The sequence below is a fragment of the Microchirus variegatus genome (genome assembly GCF_963457635.1).
Source record: "Microchirus variegatus genome assembly, chromosome: 7".
Lineage (NCBI taxonomy): Eukaryota > Metazoa > Chordata > Actinopteri > Pleuronectiformes > Soleidae > Microchirus > Microchirus variegatus.
Genome location: NC_139808.1, coordinates 18,347,907 through 18,374,907, shown reverse-complemented (window position 1 = coordinate 18,374,907; position 27,001 = coordinate 18,347,907). Strand labels below are relative to the sequence as shown.

At 40.5% G+C, this 27,001-nt stretch overlaps 2 protein-coding genes and 1 pseudogene across 3 annotated transcripts; 1 reads left to right on the top strand and 2 right to left on the bottom strand.

The window, feature by feature from the left end:
• Positions 1 to 4,131: 4,131 nt before the first annotated feature.
• Positions 4,132 to 10,017, bottom strand: LOC310929228 (rac GTPase-activating protein 1-like; the record flags this gene model as incomplete). Its single annotated transcript, XM_083891949.1, has 16 exons — positions 4,132 to 4,207; positions 4,677 to 4,785; positions 4,988 to 5,096; positions 5,219 to 5,351; positions 5,495 to 5,600; positions 5,742 to 5,940; positions 6,067 to 6,162; positions 6,256 to 6,420; positions 6,509 to 6,654; positions 6,747 to 6,864; positions 6,957 to 7,034; positions 7,186 to 7,239; positions 7,345 to 7,414; positions 7,985 to 8,139; positions 8,316 to 8,518; positions 9,933 to 10,017. 16 exons carry the CDS (start codon positions 10,015 to 10,017, stop codon positions 4,132 to 4,134), a joined length of 1,902 nt encoding a protein of 633 aa, XP_083748075.1.
• A 5,450-nt stretch (positions 10,018 to 15,467) lies between these two features.
• On the bottom strand, positions 15,468 to 19,010 carry LOC310929196 (major intrinsically disordered Notch2-binding receptor 1-like; the record flags this gene model as incomplete). Its single annotated transcript, XM_083891917.1, has 3 exons — positions 15,468 to 15,662; positions 16,457 to 16,678; positions 17,025 to 19,010. The coding sequence occupies 3 exons, from the start codon at positions 19,008 to 19,010 to the stop codon at positions 15,468 to 15,470; spliced, it is 2,403 nt and encodes an 800-aa protein (XP_083748043.1).
• A 1,618-nt stretch (positions 19,011 to 20,628) lies between these two features.
• LOC310929227 (creatine kinase, testis isozyme-like) lies at positions 20,629 to 22,902 on the top strand (annotated as a pseudogene). Its single transcript has 2 exons — positions 20,629 to 20,638; positions 21,990 to 22,902. The product of its transcript is annotated as a creatine kinase, testis isozyme-like (transcript).
• The last annotated feature ends 4,099 nt before the right edge of the window (positions 22,903 to 27,001 follow it).

Genomic DNA, 27,001 nt, shown 5'->3' with positions numbered 1-27,001 from the left:
GTCATCTCCTCCGTCACCTCTGAGCATGGCTCAAATCATCTCAAAACAGATGAGATTGCTGCTCTGTCTATTTATGTGGTGGCTCTCACGTGGTTTTTATTTAATTTTCCCCCCCTCAGAGGTGAAGTCACACGAGATTCATGAAGACATCGTTGTCGTATACGTGTCATGTGCATTCCACTTGCATACAGTTGACGGAGGCTGAGATAATCGAGTCCCTGCTTAAGCTCCAGGCCGTATCATACCATTAGCCAGTTACCCATTTAGTTTATGCTCATAACGAGACATTGAACTTATGCTGTAAAGTAGGCGTGAACTCGGGGGCCCACACCTCGCTTCATAAATCTCCTCAGCTAATGATAAATTCATATTTAATGACTGTGGCCATCGTCTGGAAAGGAGGAGCATTCTTTCATTATTGCCTCTTCCCCCTGCTGCTTGGTCGAGATAATTGATTTTTCTGTGGTAACAAGGTATCGACCACGCGCGGTAGCCAGCGAAGACGGTGGTTCGATTCAAAGGAGAGAAGAGGGAGGGAGGGAGGGAGGGAGGAAGAGGAGGCGGGGGTGCCATGTAAGAAAAGGCAGAGAATAAAAGCGTTAAAAGCCAAGAAGCCAGTTAAATAACTCACAGGTGGGTGTAAGATTGGACAATGACTTTTTTTTAAAAGGGTTATACGGCAGAGAACGTAGTTTGGTGTTTCAGCATGGTGTGTTTAATTTTGCCATAAAAAGCATATTGATCACAGTCTGTCACATAATTCACTGGTGAACAGTGTGAAAAACAAATCTGGAGGATGACTTTTCAAGCACATGCTTTGCCTGCGACATGGAGGCGACAGAAAATGACTTTGGTAGAAGTTGAAGTCACTTTTTTTTAATAATATTACTGTAGTTAAAGTGATATAATATGTAGTTTTAGGATTGGGATTGAGCCATGGTAGCTCAATGTGAGTTGTCTTCCAACTGGAAGGTTGAGGGTTCAATTCCTAAGTATATGTGCCCTTGAGCAAGACACTTAACCCCATGTTGCATTATGTGTGAAAAATATGACAAAAGTATTTGTACCTTGGTACATGACAACACTGGTGATTGTTCATCATTATGTTAGCTTCATTAGTGAGTCTGGCTCAAAGTGTGCAGTGTGTAAAACATTTATCAGTGACTTTGCAGAGGAACGTTCCTCAACTCACTCTTCATTTCCAAACGTGTTGGAGAACCTACACTTGAAAAGTGTTATTGTATTTAGTTGTGCCGAATTTCCCGAAATTCTGCGGGTATAATTGCCCGGCCCGAGACGAACAAAAAATCCTCTTTACACCATGACCTCAACTCAACAGGAAGTCAGCCATCTTGGATTTGGCGTATTTCTTGCCATTTCGCAAGTTTCATAACTGAGATGGTAGTCTGAGGGCGTTTGTTCTAGGAATAATAATAATAATAATTTCCTCAATTAATCAATAATATTGATTAAATATAGTTATTATTAGCTCTATTATTTACCTGTTTTTTTGGGGGGGGGGGGGGGGTTTAAACAACAGGAACAGGATTCCCTTGAGATAGAAATATCTTCTATGTAAATTAAAGTGTATTGTAGGTGCATATTTTATGGCTGAAAGTCGTCGAATAATACGTGGAGATCATTTGTCTCGTCGTTAACATGGTTTCCTACTTTAACAAACATATTGATCAGGATCAGGAACATGATCAGATGGGTGGATTTGACTGGCAGTTATTGAGTTGACATCTGTGAAGCGCTGACATTATTGGCTCCGACCTCAAACTGGCAGCACTGCAGACGCACACAACACGCCGACGCGTATGGATCATATTTCCAATCCGTCAATACCGGCGATAACTAAACCTTCTGAAACTGAATAATGTATTGATTGTACTCTGCTTCCAGAGATTGCGATTGCACTGTTGTTCCCTTTGGTATCAGTGGCTGACGTCCACTGTATAAATAGAGGAATTAAATAGTGCTGTTGTTGTTGTTGTGTGTTTACGAGCTTGCATCGTAATTTATTTAAGAGCTCTTAATTGGAATAGTTACTCATTTGGCCCTCACTAGTCCCACAGCAGAGTGGAGCAGTATCACTGTACACTGGGGCATGCTGGAATAAGGAGCTACAGAGACACACACTGTACACAGCCAGCTGTTTGATGTCTGCAGTCTCTGAGCATATGCTGCATCGTGCAGCATAAATACACAATCCCCCCCGATGAGAGGACAGATCGACACACAGGAGACCTTATTTCAGGCTAATGAACTATTAATGTTGATTTGAAATTCAAACATTTTCAGAGACTCTCCTCTGCACGTTGGCGAGATAAAGAGGAAGCAGGAATAAACTAATTTGGATGAACTCTGCACACTACATTTTCATTTCTCTCCCCCCGAACAGCTGTGTTTGCATCTCAGAGGACTTAATGTGTTGCAGAGGCTCAGTGTTGAATGAGGCCATATAAAATGTGTGTCAGTGGGTTCAGCCAGAGCTTCGCTATCGCGACAGTATGTGTTCGTGAAATAACAATGAGAAGAATAAATGATCCCTGCATTAATTCATAATAATTTTGGACCTCATCGCCTGCTCACTCTGCCCAGTAGATTATGGAAATAGCTGTAATGACTGTTTGAACAATGAGCCAAATTACATTATCATTCAACGCTCTGTCAGCTTTGGAATTACTGGCGTCATGCTCTTGCTCCTCCACTCGGGATCTTTAACAGTGGTCAACATCCACAGTAGACCTTTAAAATGAAGATGAATTAATATTCTCAGCTACGTGAAGACTTGGCCTGTGTATTTGGCAAGATTCAGAAGATAGGATACATATAACAATACTCACACATCCGTGTCCTCGCCCAGCATTTCAAGCTCACGCATGAACACCACCCACAAAGACAGTCATGTTTTGAGGTTTTATTGTGGACTTCTGTGATCTCATATAAACCAAGAGAGAATATAATATTCTGTCCACAAAATCTTTTAAGTCAGTTTCACGACATGTCATTAAAGAAACAGGATCGTATATAGTTGTATAAATGTATAAAATACAAACAATACAAAGAGCAGTGTTAAAAGGACTGCAAATTCTTTCTTTTTTTGGCACTGGCACACAAAATCACATCTGTAGCAGTTTGGTCATCATGACAAAATCTGGAGTTTGTAAAAGTGACAGAAGACATATTCTTCACTTTTTAGGAATAAATAGCAAACTAAAGTGGATATACACTCTAAACAGTGACATGTAAATCAGTTTTAACAATAATTCAATTTCTGTTTTGACCACACAGATGTGTGAGCATTTGAAGGTTAGATCAAATTAAAGATCCCTCATGATCTGCTAAAGCAAAACAAAACAAAATAAAACGAAAACAATAAAAAGCATAATCTTAGTCCATGTCCATCATAGACAGTATATCATTGGTTGATGTTTGCATATTAAAAGTGGAGCAACAGCAGCCTCTAGTGGCAAATATACCCAAGTAGAAAAATACTTAAGATTGTTAACAAACAATACACACAGTGCAAAAAAAGCAACAACATTCCCATTCAGTATCAGTGTTAACTTTGCAGCATTGTTAAAGTAGAAGTTAAAGTAATGATTGTTATGCAACACCACACAATCAACACACTCGCATATAAAAGAAAATGTTACATCAGAAAAACAATCAGGGGGGGAAAAGACACTGGCCAATAATATAACTGACTTTTTGTGCATCATTGTTTGTTCATCAGTGTTGCTGCAGTTAGAACCACAGGTTCAAAGATGGATACACACCGATGGCCCCAGCTAAAGAACTTCAATACCAAGTGTTAATAGAGAATATTGATTCTTCAGTTGGTTTAGAATGCTTGAATAAACCCCTCACAATCACAGATGTGAGCAGTTTTGGTCAAAACACATCATTAGTACTCAAGATAGAAAAAACAAATGGAAAATAGGACTAGGAAGTTATTTTTTGTTAAAACACTTGATTAAAGAAATTACAATAAAATACTTGCATGTTTAAAAAAATTGCACAGTTGATTTCCCACATGATTATGTGAATAGAAATTTGGCTAAGTAACCCAAAAGTACAATATAGGTTCATCTTTTCTTGTTTGTTTTTTTCTTTAACCCTTCATTACACCAGCTGTGGAGAAGTGAAGAAGTTCCCCTGACGGTTGGAAGCAGCTGTTGCTTTGCCCTTGCTCCCAAATCTAAAGAGGGTGTTGGTGGGGAGAGGCAGATAGAAATATTTTAATCTGTGTGTATCATATAAAGGACAATAGGAAACACTAATGGCACAATTAGGGAGGAGTAATTAGAGGTGATGACACAGAAACGTATTATCCAAACTCTAAAGAGTGGCTCTGCCCACATACAATTAGAGTCATAAACAATGAGGAAAGAGAGTGGAGGGAGTTTTAAAAACACTCTGGTTTAAAACAACATGTGATGAGTTTGTCACACTCTGCAGTTTCACCACTAATTATTACAAGTAGGACATGTACAGTTGTACAGTATTTAAGCCCCACACGGGTGTCAGGACAGTGTGGGCGTGTACAGCCAGTACTTGACTGACATCCCTGATTTAAAAAAATAAATAACAAAATAGGTGCCAACTGGCTGACATTACTGTGGCTAAAGCTCGACGCTGTGTAAATATATTATAAAAAGTGAACTTACATGGTGGTACTGGAGAGAGTCTGCATCATGCGCTTGGACAGTGAGCTGGAGGAAGGTGTTTTTGCCATCATCTGGTGCTCTGGAGTGGTCACTGGCCCCAGGATGCTAACTAAAAATTGATTTAAGATACATTACCGGTATGTTCATTATAAATCAAGGTGGTAGCATATATATACAGACAGTTAGTGGTTTAAATCTCGTTTTTATCCTGTCTTCTATGAATCACACCAATCCCATGCTTGCACCAATCCCATCTTAATCCCATGCTTGTAAAGTATACGTCTACTTCAGTTTGCACTTCATTATTTTACCTTTGTGTTCTGGAGTTTCAAACTGGTGATCATTGTCCATGCCAGCGATATCTGGAGAGGCGAACTGGCTCCAATAGTTTGCTGAAATACTGAGCAGGCGCTCGATCACCTTAAGAGACAGAATCAACATAGAGCTTATGATAAAGTGATGAAAAGTCCACTAAATTGCTAGCTAACATTTTCTGTATTTTTTAAGAACAAAGACATTGTTCTAGAACTGATTCACTTTACCCTTGGTTGTCTGCTTGTGTCGTGCAGGATGGTCATGGGGTCTGGGTCAGAAACAGCGTGACCCACGAGGGTTGGGCCAAAGACCCTGGCCAGGTTGTTCACATCCATTTTGGTAGCCACACTATGTGACACTCTGGGGAAAGAAAGAATGGGAAATTAAATTTCATGCAGTCCTTTCAACGGCACATTATGACCTGCACAGCAGAAATGTAAGCGCCTCCATTTGGCATGGAAACGGTCTTAAACAAAAGCTTTCTGAAATGTTATGAAAATTACTTCTGCAGGTGAATCATCAGGCAGGCCAGAGTGTCTCGGTTGGGTTGAGGCAGCTCACTAATGGCCTGGTAAATCATGGCCAGACTGTTGCCGTCATCCTGGATTTCTACCAAGATATAAACACCAGTCATTATCTGTAAATCAGTTTACTCTATCAAATCCATTTATTTGTTATGTAATGAAGACAGGAAAAGGGTAGTGAGAGAGATCAAGTTGAAGATGGATTCTGCAAGTGTCTGGGACTCACCAGCTGCTTCCATGAAAGCTTTGTTAAGGTGGAAGGTGAGCAGCGGCTCTGGGAGGTTTCTCAGGAAGTCTTTGAGGACTCCTGTGACCACGTTGATGTCATCAACTTTGTTAAGCTGAGGTAGAACCTTTCCTCTAATCAGCTTCTCCTTCAGCTCCTTTACCATGCGCTCCTGGCCAGAGATTCTGTACAGGCCAACCTGCAGCAAAGGAAAGACAAAACCAACTCACTGTCTGGCTACCTGTGATACTATATTACTGCAAGAAGATAGGCAATTGACTTGAAGGTGAATAATAAACAACAACTTTGATTAAGTCTGTCTCACCTCACGTAGGCCTCTGTGCTCAATCTCCTTAATGCAGCAGATAACCAAAGCTGGGATCTTTGGGGAGGTGGCTGGAGCAAAATCAGCCAGAGTGGCCTTTACAGACACAACAGAAAAGTATTAATGTAAACAACATGTATGTAAAAGAAAACGTATGAAGAAGAGTGAAGTTAAGTGAGATAGATGTACCTCCGTGTTTGTGATGGGAGTGCTGGCAACTGTTGGATTACAGGGCAAAGGACAACGCTCACGACATTCTGGATGAGCCACGATCCTGCAGTCCTGACAGCGAAGGAAAATCTTACCAAACTTTGTTCTTCTGCCACATGGCACACAGAATTCAGACCGGATCACCTTGGGATAGGGAGGAGCAAAGTGTGTTAAGTGTCATACACATCAGTATGAATTATTTAACCTTCACAGTAGTGAGTATACATCTTACTGTTTTGGGGACAAAGTGGTGTTTCTTTCCTCCTTTAGGTTTGGGAGTGAGAAATTGATGAGGGAAATCTGAAACTGATGTGCTGGGAGCCTCACTGGCAGTCTCTGATTGGTCAGTAGTGGTTGTATCAGCCCAGCTTGGAGCAACTGTAAACATAATCACTCATTAGTAAGTCAAAGGAAACAGATTAAAATACAAACACCATTTTGTCAATTTGTTGTTTTGTTAATATTCTCACCACTTTTCCTTCTGCTGCGTGTCCAGTAAGGCACAGTTTCAATGGTGGAGACAGCCTCGACAGCAACACCATTGACAGGCACAGTGATAGTAGTTTTGGCCACAATAGACTCATTTATCTGAATCGTTTAAAAATAAAAGATATTTAATATACACTCTTTTCAGTAGATGTGAAGCTTTTACTTGGTTTAGCAGTAGAGGTCAGCATTACCCTATCTGATGTGCGTCCAGTGGAGCGAGTTTTCTTCACAGCCTGTGGAGGACCGTCACAGAGTTTTCTGGAGGAACGCTGTAAATTTAAATGCAACTTTTAAAAACACTTATTCTCATAGAATAACTAACAGCAAGACAAGCACTTGAGAACATAAAATAATGACTAATCCAGGGGAAAAAACGCATTGGTGAACATTACACTGTTATAAATTTCAGTCTTTACTCACCCGCTTCTGCCGTTTCCTCAGTCTCACAGTCTTCATCACAGACGAATCCCAGTCCTACAGTAAAAGGTTCAGCTAGAGTATTTAACAAGTCAAAGCATGATTGGAGTCTGTTACCCAAACTCACTTTAGCAATATTCAGGAAAATGCTTAAGATTTTACCAGCGAGTCATCTGTCTGGTCATAGCTAATGTCTGACAGCAAAGACGCAGATTCATCGATTGTTGTTAACCTGTAAAATTAAAAAGAGAAAAACTTAAATATAGGAGCTTACATTTCATTATACTGAATTCAATAGTCTCCAGTTTACTGCCTGTGACACCTCTTTAAAAGACAATAGAAAGTGATATGCTACAGTACCCTTAAAGCTGTGTTTCCACCAAGTGGAATGGTACATTTCAGTATGTAATTTTTTGCATTTCAATTTGGAACAGTACCAAAATAACTGGCCCCAAAGTTTTCATCTTTTGGTCCCCTTCCCTTGGGTGCCATTGGAGTAAAATGATACAGTGCAGTCAGCCCAGCTCCACCCACGACACTCAGCTTATTGGGCAACAGAAAAACATAACTCCCTTGGGATCGCCACAAATCAAGCAGGGGAAAACAAAGCTGCTGGGCGTTCTCCATCGCTATCGGCCACAGCCCACACCCCACCACCAAGTAAAGGGACTGCTCTCAGTCGAAACACAAACCTGACCCTGGACTTCACCGTTCCAAACTGTACCAAACCGAACTGAACCATGATGGAAACGCAGCCTATGGTAACTGAAAGCTCAAACGGCAACAAATATGAGGCTCTGACCTTCGGCTTGAATTGAGGTTGCCTTTAGCAGCCTGTGCTGCCTGGGAGTGGGCACTGAGGAAAGCCAGGGCAGAACGCTGCTCCTCACTCAAGTTGATACTGTTAGCGTTGTTGTCCGATATCAGCAGGTCCTTAATCAGTTGTAGCTGGCGTTCCTTTTACACCCACCAACCAGAAAATGGAACAGCAGAGAAGATAAACAAAAAATTACCCATGAGTTCATTTCAGTAAGTTTAATGCTGATTTATGCACTGAGAATGCTTATTAATGTATGTAAATGCATGGCCATATTACCCATTTTTTTAAAGACAAAAAAGAGAGATGCACATACCAGCTTCTCATAGACCATCTCAGCCTTTTGACGCCGGCGAATCTCGACGTCCACCTGGTTGCGGGCGTGCTTCAGTTTAACGTCCAGGGCTCCTCGCTCAGTCTCTGCTTTAGTCATCATCTCTTTACAAGAAACTAGCTCATCACTTGCTCGCATCCACTTCTTGCGACACTCCTCAAAGTTCATCGCCATCTGAAGGAACTCTGAATCAGACATAATGTTACTGCAGCTGGGCATATTCACCTCTCATTCCTTATGTACATTTGGTCCTATTAATCCCTTAATTCAGAGGAAACTATGCAAATTACCTCAACACAGAGCAAATCACAGGCCACTTTCAGGCCTGGTTTTTACATCTGTCTTGAGAGATCTATTCACAAGTGGACAGTACACCTGTTTACATCTGGCATTAAATTGTGCTCCGTCTGCAAATGTGATCGGAATTGAAGTTCCCATGTTTTCAATAAGTCTGACTGTGGTTTTATATGATTGAATTTTAGAACACATTCAGGAAGCAATGGGTGTGTTCAGATCTGTACTAAGTGCTGTCCAGTGTCCACTCATGATCGTCTCACTCGGCATGGATGTTAATACCAGGTCTGAACCGGGTCAAAGAAAAGAGTGCTCTGCTGTTAAGAGAGCGAATCAATTATAGTGCTTTCCTGTTGGTTAAAATGGAAATGAGCTGCATCATCCGGACTATTGACATGGACATTTTTATTGAACAAAGGCCTCGTCAGACTTTACAGCACTGTTCCTGCATTCATCCTCCTCTGTGGTTAATAATTCACTGTGGCCCTTAAAACATTTTGAGATTAAAACTGAATGAAAAACACACCCAGCAGATTCATGCTCATGTTTAGTTTGCACATTCACATTGTTTGCACTAAATTTGATAAATGCTGTAAAGTGCACTAAAACTTTTCATTCAAGAGATTAGTTTTTGACGTATTGTTTTCTGTATTTAATATTTAGCTCATCGTTTTTATTTATGCACTGCAGTGCAGACACAAAGTGCAGATTGGAGAGACAGACCATAAGTGTTGTTCAATAAATGTTTATCGAAGTTAAGCATTAAGCAACTTTTACGTTTGTTTTTCTTTAATTAAACTTCTGTTTGATCAGACAGAGGGAGGAAAACGGCCAAACACGCAGCCCAAAACAAATCTGCAGCATGTGGCTGTCAGATGCTCTGATTTCTTCAGACTGGCATCAGCTATAATAAAACCCTGACTCTGATTTCAACTGGGGATGAAGCAGTAATAACTTTTAATCATAATTTAATTTCTGTATTTTTAACTTTTCTTAAATGTAAGTATGTGATACTAATTAGGGATGCACACTATTATTAGCAAACACACCAGGATCTGCTGATATGACTAATGCAACATTTATATCTCACTATTGGTTATTGGCCCATGCTCTCCTGATATATTGGCATAACATACAGTTTGCATAGGTTTCATTGGTGCCTTGTGTGAATGCAAATCAAATCAATAGAGATTTCCCCAAATCGCTAAGCCCTAGTTAGTTTCACCCATTGAAAAGCTCCATTGTTTCAGTGGCAGGTTTCAAACGCGGTGGCAAATACCAAAACAACGTGTGGAAATAACTTACGTGGTTCAATGCCCTCATTCAGGCTGTCCGCCTGGGCTCTGAGACTCTGGAACTGGTTGTACGGGTTCACAACAGACGACTCCATGGTGTCCTCCTCCTGCAGCTGCTTTAACTCGAGCTAAAGTTACGTTAAAAAGGGGAACATAAGGTAATAGCGGTGTTATGCATGCGTTACATCGCCGTTAGCGCTGGCTGAGCACGACGTCTATATTTCAGATTATCATTTACAGGCTTTTCACGTCACTTGGGTGAAAGTAATACGTTTCTAACGATCGCTGTTGCCACTTCGTTTTAACCAACTTGTACACGTGTTGACTAAATCAGTGTTTCGCCCGTTGTAACGTGTCTACGCCCGCAATGAAGCTTCATGCAGGCTAACAGTAGAATACCGGTGCTAGTGTTGACATGACTAAACTTCCCATTGTTACCGTTGGTAAATAAGAAACTGGTAAACACTCACCTGTGTAATAATTCTCCACTGAAAACCACAGCTTCCACGTAATATTACAGCATTCGGTGTTAACGTAGAGGTTGGTCGGTTCTGCCCTTTATCAACCGCAGTAGCAACAGCAGAGCCACACCTGCCTGATAAAGTTTTCGCATTCTTCTTCAAACTTCAAAATCAGCGCTTGTTTTCTTCCTCGCTGTGTGATTCGGCAGCGACACGGGCGCTCTATCGCCCCCTACACCTCCTGATGTGCAACTGCAGCGAGATTATCAAGACTTTCCTTTTTTTTCTGCCATGTACCTGGTGTTTTTGTCGTTTTTGAGCAGTTTTTTTTAAGCTCTTTTACAAGTGAGACGTATATATTAAAGTGTATATATACTTTTTCTGTTTGTATATATGTTATATATAAATTGTCATATATTTATTATTATAATTGTTACTGTCTTTTAATGTTTTTCACACTGGTTTTGCTTATATGTTGCTACAATGACTGAATTTCCCCTTTGTGGGATTAATATAGTCTTATTTTATCTTATCTTAGACCAGGCATGTCCAAAGTCCGGCCTGCGGGTAAATGGCCCTCAGTCAGGTTTTTCTACAGCCCACAGCTTCAGTTTTATTATCCTTCAATCTCAAGTCTGCATATTTTGTAAATAATTTCTTCTTTCTATATTTAGGCTAAATCTGGGCAAAAATTGGTAATTTGGTGTCACGTGATGTACACTGGCTCTCTTGGTGCTTGAAATTTAAATTATTGTTGGAAATGTAATCTAAATAATCTAAATATAAAAGTTGGCAAAAATGAATGTGTAAATTAAGTCCAGTTTGTAGTTATTTCAATATTTAAATAAATGGGTGAGGGGAGAACTGGCACTCATTTTTCCCACTTGGTGTGTATCATGTGTATTATTGAAGCTATATGATGTTGCATTGTATTCAGTTGTTGCAGACACACAGAGTTTTTGAAATAAAGTCTAATTTTGCGTATGATTTAAACAGAAATGTATGCAAAATGTTATGACTCAATATATTACTTTTGTGCATTTAATTTTTTTAATGAAACCACCAATTCGGTTAACATATTAATAATATGTTAATTTCATTATTAATCTCTGTCTCACTCTATTATCTAATTCATTATTAGTTAATGAATTGCTACCTAACCATTTAATGACTCTGGAGGTTGTCCAGCCATTACATTATGGATGACTTCCATAATACATTCATATATCATAATCATGACCATAATGATCACACGGTATATGTATTTCTCTGCATAAAGACATGATCACAGATAGGCATCAGTTTGAGTTCTGGGTCAGAATCAGTGGAGGTTTTTGTCTGTGCTTCATCTGCTGAACCTGATTCATGATGATTTATGTACCTTGTGTTTTTTGCACAGTAATAAATAAGCAGTTTTGGTAGAAATGCATCAGTGCACTAGTTTCCTGTTGGTTTTATGATTGATCGCAACATTTTTTATTTGTTTTTTTTACATCTTTTACTGGACTGGCACCATGTTACCTGTCATATCAGCTCTTGTTCTTGGACGTGCCTAAAACTCAGCTTGAAACCCAGGGTAGTCACGCCTTCTTAGTGGCTGCTTCCAAGTTATGTAAAGGCTTTCGCTTTCAGTATGAATCTACCCCCACTATAGAACATTTTAAATGATTTTATAGACCTATCTCTTCTTTCTGTCCTTCCCATTGAAATTAAAACATTTTATCCAGGCAGATCTTACTAAATTTTACAGCTTTGCTATTATACTACTTTATTTGACTATTTGTGTATTATGTTCTTGTACCTTTTCTCCTTGTAAAGCGCTTTGGTCAACCCTGGTAACCCTGCTGTGGAAATAGAGTTAACTTTACTCTACTTAAGTGTGTATGAAAATACTCTCTATAGCAGTGTTTCTCTAACGTTTTATACCAAGAACTACCTGAGAAAATATCGAGGTCTCGAAATAACATCATTATCACCAACTTTAAAATACAGAGGTGTAAATAGGCAAAGCAGAGTCAGCTACAGACTTTTCACAGGAGGCAGATGTATTCCCAATAAATATTACATATACTTCAAACACTGGTATAGTGACATTAGATTAAGATGGATGAGAGATAATGTGACTCTACTTTTCGTTATTTGTTTTTCTACACAAATTCCTCTGATTACAGATTTATACAGTAGAACACTATTTCTGATTTTCCTCCAAGTATCACCAGAGGAAGCTCACATACCACTGGTGGTACATGTATCGCAGCTTGAGAACTGTGTGCAGTACTGCATTTTACATGATCAGTCTAAACGTCAATGAAATCTCTGCAAATGTCCTGTTGCCCATATGCACACATTTTAAATTCCTTTTAATTGCAAATCACTTTACAATTATGAGCCAAGAGAACAATTTTACTTTTGTAATAATAATCTCAATGACAGACTGTAACTGATTTGTGTCCAAGATTTAAATGCATTGGCTGTCTGTGTGTGTGTGTGTGGGGGGGGGGGTATGCGTGTGTTCTGAATACCCCTGGTCCTTTCGAGTTGATCTGAGATAATAGGATCTGTCAGTCAATATGAGCTCTCTGTCTTCATCAATTATTCATCTCCATATATGTACATTTCCTCCAGTCACAGATAATTTAACTGCCATAACTCAGGTTTTTTTTGGGGGGGTTTTTTTTAATACCAATTGCAATTTGCTCCTTTTTAAACTGAGTGAGGCATCACTGCGATCTCCACGTATAACAAACCAAGCTTTTCACCATGCAAATCACACCTGACACTGTAAAAGGTCTGTTACCATTTTCTCAAGTTTATTTAGACGGGCAACATGAGTCAACACATGTCCTCACAATCTTACAAAGCTTTGTGCAGCAGTACCTTGGGTACTGTGTATATACCGGCACCTTTTATTTAATTCACGTGCTGTTTTTGTTTACCTGAAGAATGAGTTCACAGATTTTCAGTTGTCTGTTTAAAAGGTGCATGGATATCGCAATAACAAGGTCCACATTTCAGTAATGAAAAAAAAAAAAAAGTATCGGGAGGCTCTCATGCACTGAAGTTTCAGAGGAAGCACCTGCAGTTTGTGCTGAGTACAGGGTTAGTCAGTCAGTGGCACCACTGGAAGGTTAATGGATCCACAAACAGCCTCATGGGGAACACTTGGCAGATATACATCTACTTAGGAAGATGCAGTGAAGCAGAACACCCTCTCTATACATCCTGTGCATGTTTTGTACAGAAAGCAAAGTTAAGTTTAAGGGTCTGACAAAACAATACAGGCTCAATGTGACATTCAGTGCACTTTGGTGTATATGCCATAAATTGAGAAAAGAAAAACCCAAAGCTTATCATTTGTTGAGTCCAAACAAAATCATCCACACCGATCAATGTAGAGGAAGACGGCACACGACATGAACACCGATACAAATTATAATGCAGTCCGACACAGCAGAAGCCCTATAATAAACATTAGTTGAATTTAATTGGTCATTTTGAGGCAGTGGTTAGTGATATTTGACCTCATGCTTTCCATTACAGCTTTAGAGATCAATATACCACATTATCAGCAGAAACGGAGCGTAAGTGTTACATCGGTTTTGTGCTGTGGCATAATACTGTGCTGGATTCCATTATGTTTCACAGATGAACAGATGAATCTCTCTGTATGAATTTTATAGACTGGCACCAGACGTCAGTATGAATAAAATGTTTTTCCTGCGAAAAGGATGTTTTGTTTTTTTAGAAAATGGAATGTCTCAACCACTGGCAAAAACTGCTTTCACCACCTGTGAAAGGAAGTCAGATGAATATGTTGGTGCTAAGTGAGTTTGCATGTACATGAAAAAAAATCTATGGCTAAGAGAGTATAAAGTGAGAACATAATGTGCATAGGTGCACTCCAAACATTCCATCAATTGAATTACAAGTGGAATCTCCTACTTAGAGGGTTTCCTGTAAAGGGCTCCCTCTGTCCTCCAGGGCTAAAACATCATCATCATCGTCAACAACAACAACAGCATTTTAATCTTCCATTTCTTGAAACCTGACACTTGGTAAACATTCTGCTCCACAACACAAACACATTCTCGGGTGGATTAAACAGCTCATGTTTTTTTTTTTCTGCTTGAAAAATGGGAGGGAAATCTATAAAAATATTGTTTTATAATCGATTGAAGCTTGAGTACTACTGTTTGTGTTGTAACTTAGAGGAAGTACACGGTCATTCAAACTAAAAGAAAATGAAAACAAAAAGTCGACAGAATCCATTACTGTTTATAAACTGTAGATGTAAAACTCTTATGTACTGACAAAACTATTATACTACAGAGGAAGAATTTAAGCCCTGTAGTGGAACAGCAAAAAAGAGTCAGGCAGTGCTCATGGCTGAAGCTGATTCACAATGCTACAGTAACAGTGTTGCTTTAAAAAATAAAATTAAAAAAAGAGCACATGAAATAAGGTTCTGCATGGAGGTTGCATGTTCTCCCCGTGTGTGTTCTCCGGTTCCCTACCACAGTCCAAAAACATGCAATCTGAGAATTAGGTCAATTGGACACTAAATTGACCATCGGTGTGAGAGTGAATGGTTGTTTGTCTCTCTATGTGTCCCTGTGATGGACTGGTGATCTGTCCAGGGTGTACCCCGCCTATCGCCCTATGTCAGCAGAGCTTGGCATAGCACCCCCTGCAACCCTCATGTAGAGGATAAAGCGGTAGAAAATGGATGGATGGTTGAAATAAAAAAGAACATGATATTGAGAGTTTTCATTGGCTCAGTGATAAACTCTCAGAGTTGGTATAGAATTATTTTAAATTAATCTCGAAGGACTTAAATATTTGACTGTAAATAGTGTAACAACAGATTACTCTTACTTACTCTTTGCTATAACTACTGTTCTTGTTTTTCTAAAGTCGTGGATAATGATGCAGCATGCAGCAATGAAGTCACACTCTCATTCATCTCGGTGAGAGTGATGTGCAAGTTCCAGGATACAGAGCATAGCTGCTGAACATAAATGTTAAATCAAATAAAATGAAGGGGGGTGGGGGGGGACGAAGATGTGGATCGTCTGTGATTGTCTTCACGAGCTCACGGTGCAAATAGGAATGACAATGATGAGAATGATAGCCACTGCAGTGGCAATAAGTGCAAATAGCTTGCAGGCCTTGGCCCGGCGCTGGTCAGCCTCTTTACGCCTGAGCAGTGCATCGTAGCCCGGAGTGTAGATGTCGTCCATCCAGAACTCCATGTTGTTGGGGTTGAGAGACTCCTGGCCCTGAGGAACACGTCAATTATAGAGTGTTAGGAGATACAGTGCATGGAAACCTTTTACAAGGGACCCACTTTTTAAAGACAAAACAAAAACATTGTGACACAAATAGCAATATAATTTGTGACGGGACAAAATTTGTGCATAAAGTTTCTGTCTATTTTTTACTGCCAATAATAAACCAGTCATTTCCAGGACAGATCTATGTGTGATAACAGAATTACCTTCACTTTATGCATGTATCAGTGAAAAAACATAAATGCATTTAGGGCAGAAAACAAATCCCAATTCACACCACAGCTAACTTTAGCTGCGGCAATCATCAATTTATTATTGTTGACAGGTGAATTGAGAGCAGAGGTGGAAAATGAAGGTGCGCCTCATGAGGCTCAGATACATCTTAAATAAAGACTGAATAAAAATTTAACCCAGTCTCTGGGAGCTACTGAGAAAGTGTGCACACATCCAAATTATATAAACACAAAAAAACTCCCAAAAAACTTTATTACTAACCAGGTGATTTCATTTTACCAGAGGACTTCATGTTGTTTTATTTTATCATAATGACTGATCCAAGCCTTTCAAATAATGTAAACTCCTCCACACTATAATCTTGGGTAGTAAGGTGTACTTTACCAGCCCCACTTTCCTTGAGTCTACATCGAGCATGTATGATAAGCCAGTTATTCCCAAAAAATCTCACCAAAAACACAGGAATGTAGTCTGTTTAGTCGTGATTAAACTTAGCTAATGATATTGCATGTAATTTAAGTCTAGCCCTTTAAAAGTCAACAACCTACCTGTATGTCCAGAGGGGAGATTCGTGCCTCTCTGTCATCCACAGTCCAGATGGGCCTTCCCCTCCCCTCAGCCAGTCTGGTGTCCATGATCTTCCCAGAGCTCAGTCCACCTGTCAGACTGCTGTCTTTGTGGCGGAACAGGGATGAGTTAAAAACTTGTTCCACCAGACTGGAGGACTTTTTCTGGGAGAGTAGGTTAGTTGTGCTGCTTGACTGATCTGCCTAGAGAGAAAATAGGCCAAATGCACAACTTTTTTAAAATGTTGCAGTTATATGAGGCAAACTTGGCTGTGTAAATTCCTCCATCACTAAACACGCATCTTCATTTGATAAGCTTTTCAGCCGAGCCACACTGTAAAGATTTGAAGCCACATACCACAAAGCAGCCTGAATAGATCATCAACAAAGTACAATCACATGTATCGACACATTAACCACAGAGCTGGCTATAGGCCATGCAAGCACAATTTTGTTTATACAGCATCAAAACGCATGGTGCACATATTATATTATATTATATAATACTATATTATATTATATTATATTATATTATATAAAGTTTTGCTACCTGTTCCACTTTTCCATGAGAGCCTTTTCCATCTTTATTTTTAGAGAATGACACTGTCCAGTCTCTTGCAGAGTTAGAAACATTCATTTGTTTGGAATCAGAGACACCTTTCTCTTCAGGCTGTGTTTTGGAGGCACGGCGAGATGATGCATCCTTCTTCCCTTCTTTTCCGCCTTTAAAATCAGCCTGACCTTTGCTGCTCTCTGGTTGCTCCCCGGGAGTGTTCCATCTGCTCCACTCCAGACTACTAGAGCTGGTCAAGGGAAACAGATGCCCGGACACTGACAGAGGTTGTGGCTCTGATGATTCAGAAGGAGTTACAGGGTGGCTCATAAAGGAGGAAACGCCACTGAGGGGCTCCAGCCATCGCCCACTGCTGCTTTGTTCAGCAGCACTCACAGGCTGCTGGATCTTTTCATCCAGTCTCTGCAGAGCAGATAGCACCTGGGAAATCTCAGCCTTTACATCATTTAGTGATTCCAGTTGTCTTTCTATCTGGCTCATACGGAGCAACAGCTTACAGACACTGGCCTTTAACCCATCGTCACTGCTTTCCAAAGAATGAAAAAGCCTTTGGAGTTGACCCAGGCGGCCACGTCTGGCCTCTGGGGTGTCCTGGTTTATAGTCCCTGTTCCTTCACTGGGGTGCAGGACTCCTGTAGAACCACACATGCTTATGTCATCTAAGAAACGAAAAATGGCACTGATGTCATCCTCACCAAACTCAGGGTCATCCAATGAGGTCATGAATGAGAGGCGATCGGCATGGACCAGGCTACGGAGACGTCGAGGGTCTGGTGGGTCTGTCTGGGTTCCCTGAGCCTTTACATCTCCTCCACTTGGCAAACCACTATCTGCACTCTCACCTCCAGTCGACCCCAAAGCAGGTGTTGATCGTCTTGGAAGTTGTCCCTTTTGTGATTCCATCCCAACACTGCCCAAGCCTATGCGGTCCTCTAGACTGTGACTCTTGTTGCTCCAGATGGGTTTCTGTGTCTTTGGAGGCTGGAGGTGTCGAGGGGACCAGTCTGGAACTGACCCAGGTCCAAAATAAGTTGAGTCTTGCAGGTCATCAAGACTTTCGTGTTTTGTCCGCTTCTCTGTAATCTGGTGGGCTGCGCTTGGTGAAGGGTAAGGATTTGGGATCATTCCAAAGCTGTGATTGTCAAAGCTCGTCTGTAGCCTATTGGGACTTGGAGATTCACTGTTTACAGTTACCTGTGGAATCAGAGGTGGCTGGTTATGGAAGTCCTTCCTAAAGATGCTTCTCTTCTGGTCAACAGCCGATTCCTCTTCAGCTTCAAATACCTCCGCGTGTGTAGAATCTCCACTAGATTCACTGTCCGTCTCCAAAGGCAGGTAGATGTTCTTCATGACCTCGTTGGGTATTTGACTACTTGAATACAAGAGTGTTGTGTGAGGCAAGTCGAAAGACACAGCCCTTGCCCTGATTGGAGGGGAGGACACAAGGGAGATGGGATCAGGAGGAAGACTTCCTCGCTTGCGGGCTGAGTAATTAGATTTTGGAATCAGCAAGTGCTGGTCAATAAGCCTTCCTCCAGAATCTGAGTGGGCACGTGCTCTTTCTCGACCAGAAATGTTCAGCTGGTGGATTCCAGGAAGGCTCGGGCTTGAGGAATGGTCGACTGGGAGGACGGTCTGAGCTCTCATTTGCTGACTGTCATCAGGAGCCCCACCCGTCATTTGGATCAGATTGAAGATTGTCACAATATCAGCAGCGACGCCTATGGGTGATAGCCCCTGTCCTCTGGCGGAAACCCGGTCTCTGAAGAGAGTGGCTGGGAAACAGGGGTCCCGACTGGCGGCAGCAAACAGCAAACTCCTGAGCTCAACGAGATGCTCTAGGTCGAACCGGGTGCTGACCATACGACAAAGGTCCTGGAACGTCAGCCACTGGCGCATGTTAGCCAGTTCCTCCAGGATCCCCAGAAGAACCCCGGGGTATTCCTGCTGCAGGTTCGCCATGGCTGTGCACCTGAGGGATGAAAAGGCAGTAAGCAAGAGAAATCAAATTCATTTGTAGAGCACTTTTTTTTAAAGTAAACTCATAGTGCTTCATTGAACATAGAGGCAGCCTTTAATATAAGACATTAAACAGAAAAAACGACATAAAACAGGCTTAAACTATGAAAAAAAACAAAGGTATGATTGCTGGTAGAATTAAAACTGTTTACCATATCAAAGTGCATGTAACAATTAAACATTAGCTCAGCTTCCTTTGTATCATAACAATGCATATAAATGAACATGAATAAGAATAAGAAAGCGACAGTAAGGTACTATTAAGATGTATTTTTTATTTATATACTTTAGTTTATAGAATATTGATACAATTATGCATATTAAAATTAACTGTTAACCATTGCTATGGTAGTTTATTTTGTGAATTAAACATGTTAATGCTATATCAAAATCAGCATATCGGTTGACAGCGTGGCAGCTTCAGTGATAACAGGAAAATACTCTTTAAAGGGGAGCTTGCAAAGCGACCTTATTTTTGGCCCTAAAATAACTGATCATCTGACCTGATGATGACGCTGTCACGCTGCGCACATCTTTGACTCACTGGACATTTTAATCCACATTATTTCTATTAACAGATCCAGGTCAAATTCTTGAAAATACTAATGTGCCTTTAGAAAGTTATTGTGGCACATTTGATAAGGATCTGAATACAAGATTACATTACATCTGAAAAGATTACAGTTATGTGGGCTGGGATAACATCACAGGGTTGCAAACATAATCCAGCATGCACACATTTTACTAAAGGTGTATCTTTAGTGGAGGTAAGCTTTATTTTCACTTACCTGATTCTATTCAGAGATAATAGCATCCATCACCACTGACAAATAATGTCCAGTATTATTATTCCAAATAGATCCAGGTTGCCTCATTCTGACACAGTCCTTTCACGGGCTTCTGTGTTTGTAACAGTGACTAGTCCACAGCCCACAGCCCAGGCAGGAGAGGAGAAAATTAGAAATCAGGTCATCTTCACACAAGTCCCTGCAGTCCCTAAAGGGACCTTAGAATATATCCAAACGGTTTCCCCTCATCAAAGATCAGCGACAACGCTTGTAAAATCAACAATACACCCACATTTCTAACACATATATCAGAGGTGACTCTTGGCAGGACACTCCAGTGTGAGTGAGTGAGTAAGGCAGAGCTAGCAGCATATTTTCTCAGGGTGCCATAGCAGTAATTGGTTATGTTCGCAAGGTGAGCATACGGATAAAGGTCAGATTAAAAATTGATGTTGACTAAGTGACACTCTTAAAACTCTAAACTGACAGAACACCATAAGGCAGAGGGTGAATTGCCTGCTAGATTGCTGCTTAGACACATGAGTGTCTGCCAGACTTCAGCCCTCCCAGACTTTTCACCATTATTCTGCATTATCATCCATAAAGGCTTGTACTTAAAACCCCATTAGTGCAAGAGAAGGGCAAGGCTTTCATCGCTGAGTAGTTGCACTCTGCTACAATCACAACGGACATCTCTAATTCATCCGACAACTAACCATGAAGCGCATCCATCATCCTATGTACTCAGCAATCATTGGAAATCAATGCCGTGAATGAGCCATGGTATGAAAAGCAATGAGGGTCTGGATAAGGGACAATAATATAGTTGCACGCTTTCAGGCCTGTAGCTTGAGAGTTTATTATAAAAGTTGAACAGTGCATTCAAAAGAACAGAAAAGCCAAGTTTATAATAATAGCATTAGTAACATAAAGACTTTATATGGGTAAAGCTAAACTGCTGTGAGTCTTAATTGGTGTCACTAGTAAGACTCACTAACTTCAGTGAGTCACCAACTCACCAGTATCTTTTTTGAAAGAGTCGGTTGGAGACTGGGGATAGTAGCGTCTGGGCTTCCCAGCTGAGACTGATGCCCCCAGTTTGAAAAACATCAAGACTGTTATGTCTTGGCAGGGTTTCCCCCAGAAAATCTGCTAAGCCCGGTGGTAGGACCTCTCGGGCAGCCCACCGTCGGACCACAGCGTTTTTGTAAAAAAAATTAAAAGTTCACAGGAAATGTTAAATTATGACTATTATATGTTATTGTAAGACATTTATTAATAATACTTTTACACCAACTATAGAGTCTTACTAAAAGACACGCTCTTGAAATTAAATAAAAATTAAAATAATTTTTATTTTTTTTTCCACCAATGTTAAATACTAATTAAGTAATTGGCCAGTGAAAAAACAAGCCAAGCACATGGTCACATTTAAAAGTAAAATAAATCAACATAAATAAAAAAGTGGTAGTGCCCCCTGATCTGCCACATCTGGTGCAGACAAACGGCCCTTTTATTTCTGCGCACCGCCCCTGCGCTGTTCTCTTCTCCCTCTCCTGCGCCATTCATCGCTCCTGTGCTCTGCGTCTCCAAGTGGTCTCTTCGTATCCAAAGGAGATTGGATAATTTCTCTATGTGTTTTATCCCCACATAAAAATAATGATCTGTACCGACTGTACTCCATCCTCGTGGAGTACAGTCGCGATACCTGCTTGGGATCAACCAAAACTTGACCAATCTGAAACAATTAGGAGCCTATTCTGGGATTGTGGTTCACACGATGCAATCCAACTGTGCTGTGATGTCATCTGTGATGTCAAATTGTATTTCAAAGGCAAATCAAGAAAAGAAAAAAGCCTTGATGTTTTTTATTTACTAAGTTATGAATTAAGAACACCTCTAAACTTTAAACTACTAACCCACCAACCAACCGATGAGAAATTTGAACTTCAAACTCTCATTGAGAACTTCAAACTTTCGAGGGAAGCATAACACTTCTCAGTGTACAGTCTGCCGGAAATAATAACAACCAATCAATGGATTGAGCATCTGAGCACCAGAAAGAGAAGGGGTTGAAATCATTGCAGACGAAATGGATACAGTCTTTGAGTGTATGGATGCACTGTCACTGAAGAAGATTTCCCTGATCTCAGTCAACACAACAACCACATGGCCAAGGTGTTAACACTAGACATGTGTTAAGAACCTGAGAGCGTGGGCCACAACTAGTGGTTTCACTATCGACAAAGTTATTCAGACAGGGGTTGATAATCCTTGTCACCCCTTCATCATGACTGTGGGCATCATGACTGTGGGCTGTGTCTTTAAGGAGCTGATGGATCCCATCATTGAGGACAGACGTGGAGGATACAAACCCTCGGACAAACACAAGACTGACCTGAACCCTGACAACTTGAAAGGTGACGATGACCTTGACCCCAACTATGTCCTGAGCTCCGAACAGGACGCGGCATCTGTGGCTTGTCCCTGCCACCACACTGCACACGAGGTGCAAGGCGTGCTGTGGAGGCACTCTCCATTGAAGCTCTGGCATCCCTGAGTGAAGACCTCAAAGGAAAATACTATGCCCTGAGGAACATGACAGAGGCTGAGCATCAGGGATGGCTTGTGACTGGCACAATGACAAGACATTCCTGGTATGGGTAAATGAGGAGGACCACCTGCGTGTGATCTCCATGCAGACAGGAGGCAACATGAAAGAGGTGTTCACTCGTTTCTGCACTGGACTGGACACCAGATCGAGAGCTTGTTCAAGGAAAAGGGTTGCTCTTTAATGTGGAATGAGCACCTGGGCTACATCCTCACATGCCCATCTAACCTGGGCACTGGTCTGCGTGCAGGTGAGCATGTGAAGCTACCCAAAATGAGCAAACACGCAGATTTCGAAGAGGTTCTAAAGAGGCTGAGGCTCCAGAAACGTGGAACAGGTGGGGGTGGACACAGATGCTGTAGGCGGAGTGTTTGATATGTCTAACGCCGACAGACTGGGCTTCTCTGAGGTTGAGCTTTCTAGACGCTTTCTATGATTAAACAACAACCTTAGATTAAGAGAAAGATTAATCTGATGATAATCACTAGCTGTAGATTCAGCTGCCAATTTTATGGTGGCTACACCATAGATGTACAGCCGTTTTTAATAAGTTGTTATATCTGACTAATATTAGATTTGAGGGTGAGTCATCATATATTAATGTTTTTAGTGGAAAATAAAACAGTTTAACTCCAGATATCTTGCATATAAAAACATGCCCATATTTAATTACCATAGAAGGAATTCCAATGTTAAACAGGCCAAAAATGTTTTGTGAGGCCATCTTAACATTAACCTTTGAACACCCTGAATCCAAATCAACCATGAGTCCAAGTGGACATGCCAAATGTAATTAGATTTATATGCGCCCATTGAATATTACATTTATTAGGAACACCATGATATGGAAAATTATTTAACCATAGATTTGAATTCTGAACAAAACATATTCAGTTTATTGTCATTTAAAATGGAGTGAACCTTTGTGCCAAATGTGAATACATTTCTTTAATGTGGTGTAAATAATACTCTTGTTTGAGCATAATTTAAACAGAAATAACATTAGATGATAGAGGGCTAATGAATCACAACCTAAATTATACCTATTGACCAACTCTTAAAAGTCGTTCTCAATGATCTCATAACTTTTATAGTGAACTGAAATGAATAATTATTAGATGAACCACTGCAAACGTTTTGCTATTGCATAATTTTGAATAATGCACTGAACACAATATCATGTTTTATCATTTTATTCAGTAACTATAAAGCACTCTCTGAATGTACAGCCCATATAGAAAGTATGTTTGAAAATATACTTCATGTTGTCTTCCGTCTCACTCATTTGGCTGCATCACTCTCCAGCCCCAGCGGTCCAACAACCATCTTGGCACAGTGAAAATCTTTCCGCCTATCCTTACGAGAAACTGTTGGCCTGGTTGGTTTCCATTATACTGTATCAACAGCTGCCTTCTTGTCTCTGCTTGCTCTCTTTGTGTGTCTGTGTCTGAAACTGTATGGATGTCACCAGTCCTCTTCTTTGTTTGGTGTTGGAAAAAAGTTTCCGTGTCAGGATTCGTCGTCGTCGTCTTCTGTTGAACACTGCTCATCTTGTACTTCAACAGAATAGGGTAGCATTGCTTAAACCCTCTGGTCACATCCCGCACATTTGGTCCTGCAACTATGATCTTACCAGTGAAGTAAACCTGGAGAGTTGCTTTGGGATTTGTGATTCGGTATGTGGCAGCCGCAGGAAAGAGCTCCGGCTCGTACGTGACAGACAGTTTATTTTCTGTCACAAGGCGCCTGAGGCAGATATGAAAAGGAAAACTGTAAACTGCCAGCACATTCACAACTCTGAATTGTGAAAACTTCACTTTGTAGCCCAGTTTTTGGAGATACCGTGCAACTCGGCGAGCGCCCTTTTTTGCATCAGCCTCACTCTTTGCTCCAGCACAGGCGACACCGCCTGAGGGCGAAATGGTCGCTGTAATCATTGGCTTTCGAAGCTTCATCATGACTTTCCCTCGTTGTTGCTGATAGATGACGTTGTGTCCCTTTGAAGCAATGAAGTGCATGTTGAGGGGACACTTGGTCTTGAAGGTTGCCACCACATTGGTGATGGTGATTTTATGATTACAGCTGGAATCCATGGCTGGAAAAGTTCTGGTTCAACAAAACAATCTCTTTGTTTCTCCTCCTCTGCTAATTCCAGTCAAGCAGCAACACCATTTCTTTGCTTCTCCTCTGCTAGTACTTTCTGCCAAACTTCACATTTTATACTCTGTGCTGGCTTTAGTCCTTTGATCCTTTGATACGTCATGGCATCGCGACGTCGAGAAAGCCAATCAGCGTTGAGATATTCTCGTGTGACGTCACGTCCGGTGTCCGACCGCCGATACGATACTGTTCAGGATGGAAGAACCGACGCTCGACCTTTACCTTTCTCTGTACACAAACCCGGTGAATGAGGCTTGAGAAAGTCGCCGGTAAAGTCGCACTACTTGGTCAGTTATTTGTGTTTTTTAAAAACGCATCTCTTTAGTTTTTTGCTCCACTTTGCTATGAAGCTGGTTAGCCTTAGCATTAGCCCGAGTTAGCTTGACCGCTCGCACGCTTTTCAAGCGTGCATAAGTTAGCAGGTTGTTTGATATTCGCTGGATATTCGTTTTCGAAAGATATTTTCTCATTCTAATTGCTGTAGTAGTTGCCAATGGTAGACAGCTAGTTACTACAGGTGACGTTTTGTTGATATCTGCCATTATTGTGAAACATTATGAAATTAAATATTTAAAATATTAACCAAAAATCAACAAATAGACATTTTCCCATTCTGAATGCTGTAGTAGTTGCCAATGGTAGGCGGCTACTTACTATAGCAAAACTGCTGTTGTTAAATATTCAATTTATTCGAAAACGAATATCCAGCGAATATCCTGCTAACGTATGCACGCTGTTTTCAGTGGTGTTGCGTTAGACACCGAATATTTCTCTGAACTCATGGGTTTTATTCCCCATTAAATATGAACATTTATGCATTATAGTTTATGATCCCTGTCACATACTTAAATTACATTTATCAATTATAGATATCTGGTGTAATGTAATTCCTTTGGTTTGTTATTGTTTAATATTGTCAACTGTTTACATTTGCTTTTAAATATGGTCAAATCATATAAGTAGTCAGGCTCATTCTGAACAACTGCTATTAACTGAGATTTTCGATTCCATGTTTTTTTTTATGATTCCTGTTACTATCAAACACAGGCTCACTTGCAGCTGAGACAGATGACTACTCGGCTGGAGAGACACTTCTACCCCATCTATTGCACAGCACCCCTAACCACATCCACACAATAAGACTTTCATGACAGTAGAGAAAGGTGATATCGAGTCAGTTGAAGCCCAGATGCTCAGCAGGCTAGGCTGCACACATTCCTTGATTAAAAACATGATAGTGTTCAAATGTCTTTGATGTAAAGACACTGATGATGAAAGGAGCATAATGGCATTCATCCAAGGATCATCTTGTTTGTGAAAGGTAGGTTATAGTGCACAAGATTTAGAAAACTGTGAAATAACCATGCCCTTGTGAATAAGAATAAAATCAAGTTGTTATTCAGAAAGTGGTTTTCATTACTGTTAAAAGTGAAGTGTAATTCTATTGTCAATAAAGTAGACTTGTGCACTGAACACTGATCTGTAAACACGGACGCAGCAGCGTCACAAGAGACACGTCCAGTGGGAACTAGGCCTGGGTCTTTTTGGCTCAGTTCAGACCTGGTTTTATTGATCCGATCACAAGTGGGTCACTTTAGGTACTGATGTAAATTCACCCAAATGTGCCATGAATGCGTCTTTAGATGTGATCACACAGAATGTATGTTGCCACATTCTATATGTAAAGTCTAAATGTAACTATATGCAAGTGAAAGCAAATTTATTCTCTGGCACATTCATGGCACAAGGATAGAGAGACTGAGGTCTTAAAATAGCAAAAGGGCAACTTTTGTCATTAACATGGCTTTAACATGAAATGCCTTCAGAAAAGGATAAATAACATTAGACTACTTTATAAAAGTTATATACACAGTAAAGCACAGTACACGCAAAAGAACATAAGGATAGGAAGGGCAGAGGAACAACAGTTTACTTGGGTTATGATTAGGGCTGTAGTCACATGTATTTTTGGCCAGGAAGTTTTTGCTTCTGGGTATTTTATTCAGGCAAAAAAGTTCATTTAATTCACGTATGTTCACGATATTAACACTTGGCTGTGACATCATTTTTATGATTAAAATCTTGCTTCATCTCACAGCACTTTATATTACATTAATATACAAAAAGAATGTCAAGAGTTTGAGCATTCGCCTCAAACTCCCCATTGATTTCATGTGGCCCTCACAACGATGTGAAATGAGTCATATATTCATGTAATCAATTAAATAATTGTAAATAAATACATGTAAATAATTAATAGATTCCCTTTGCATCATAAATGTGTGTTTTTATTGCATATTAGAACACCAATTCGATCCTAAGCACTTTAAAACAACCACAGTGGACAAAAGTGCTGTGCATAAATATTGTTACTG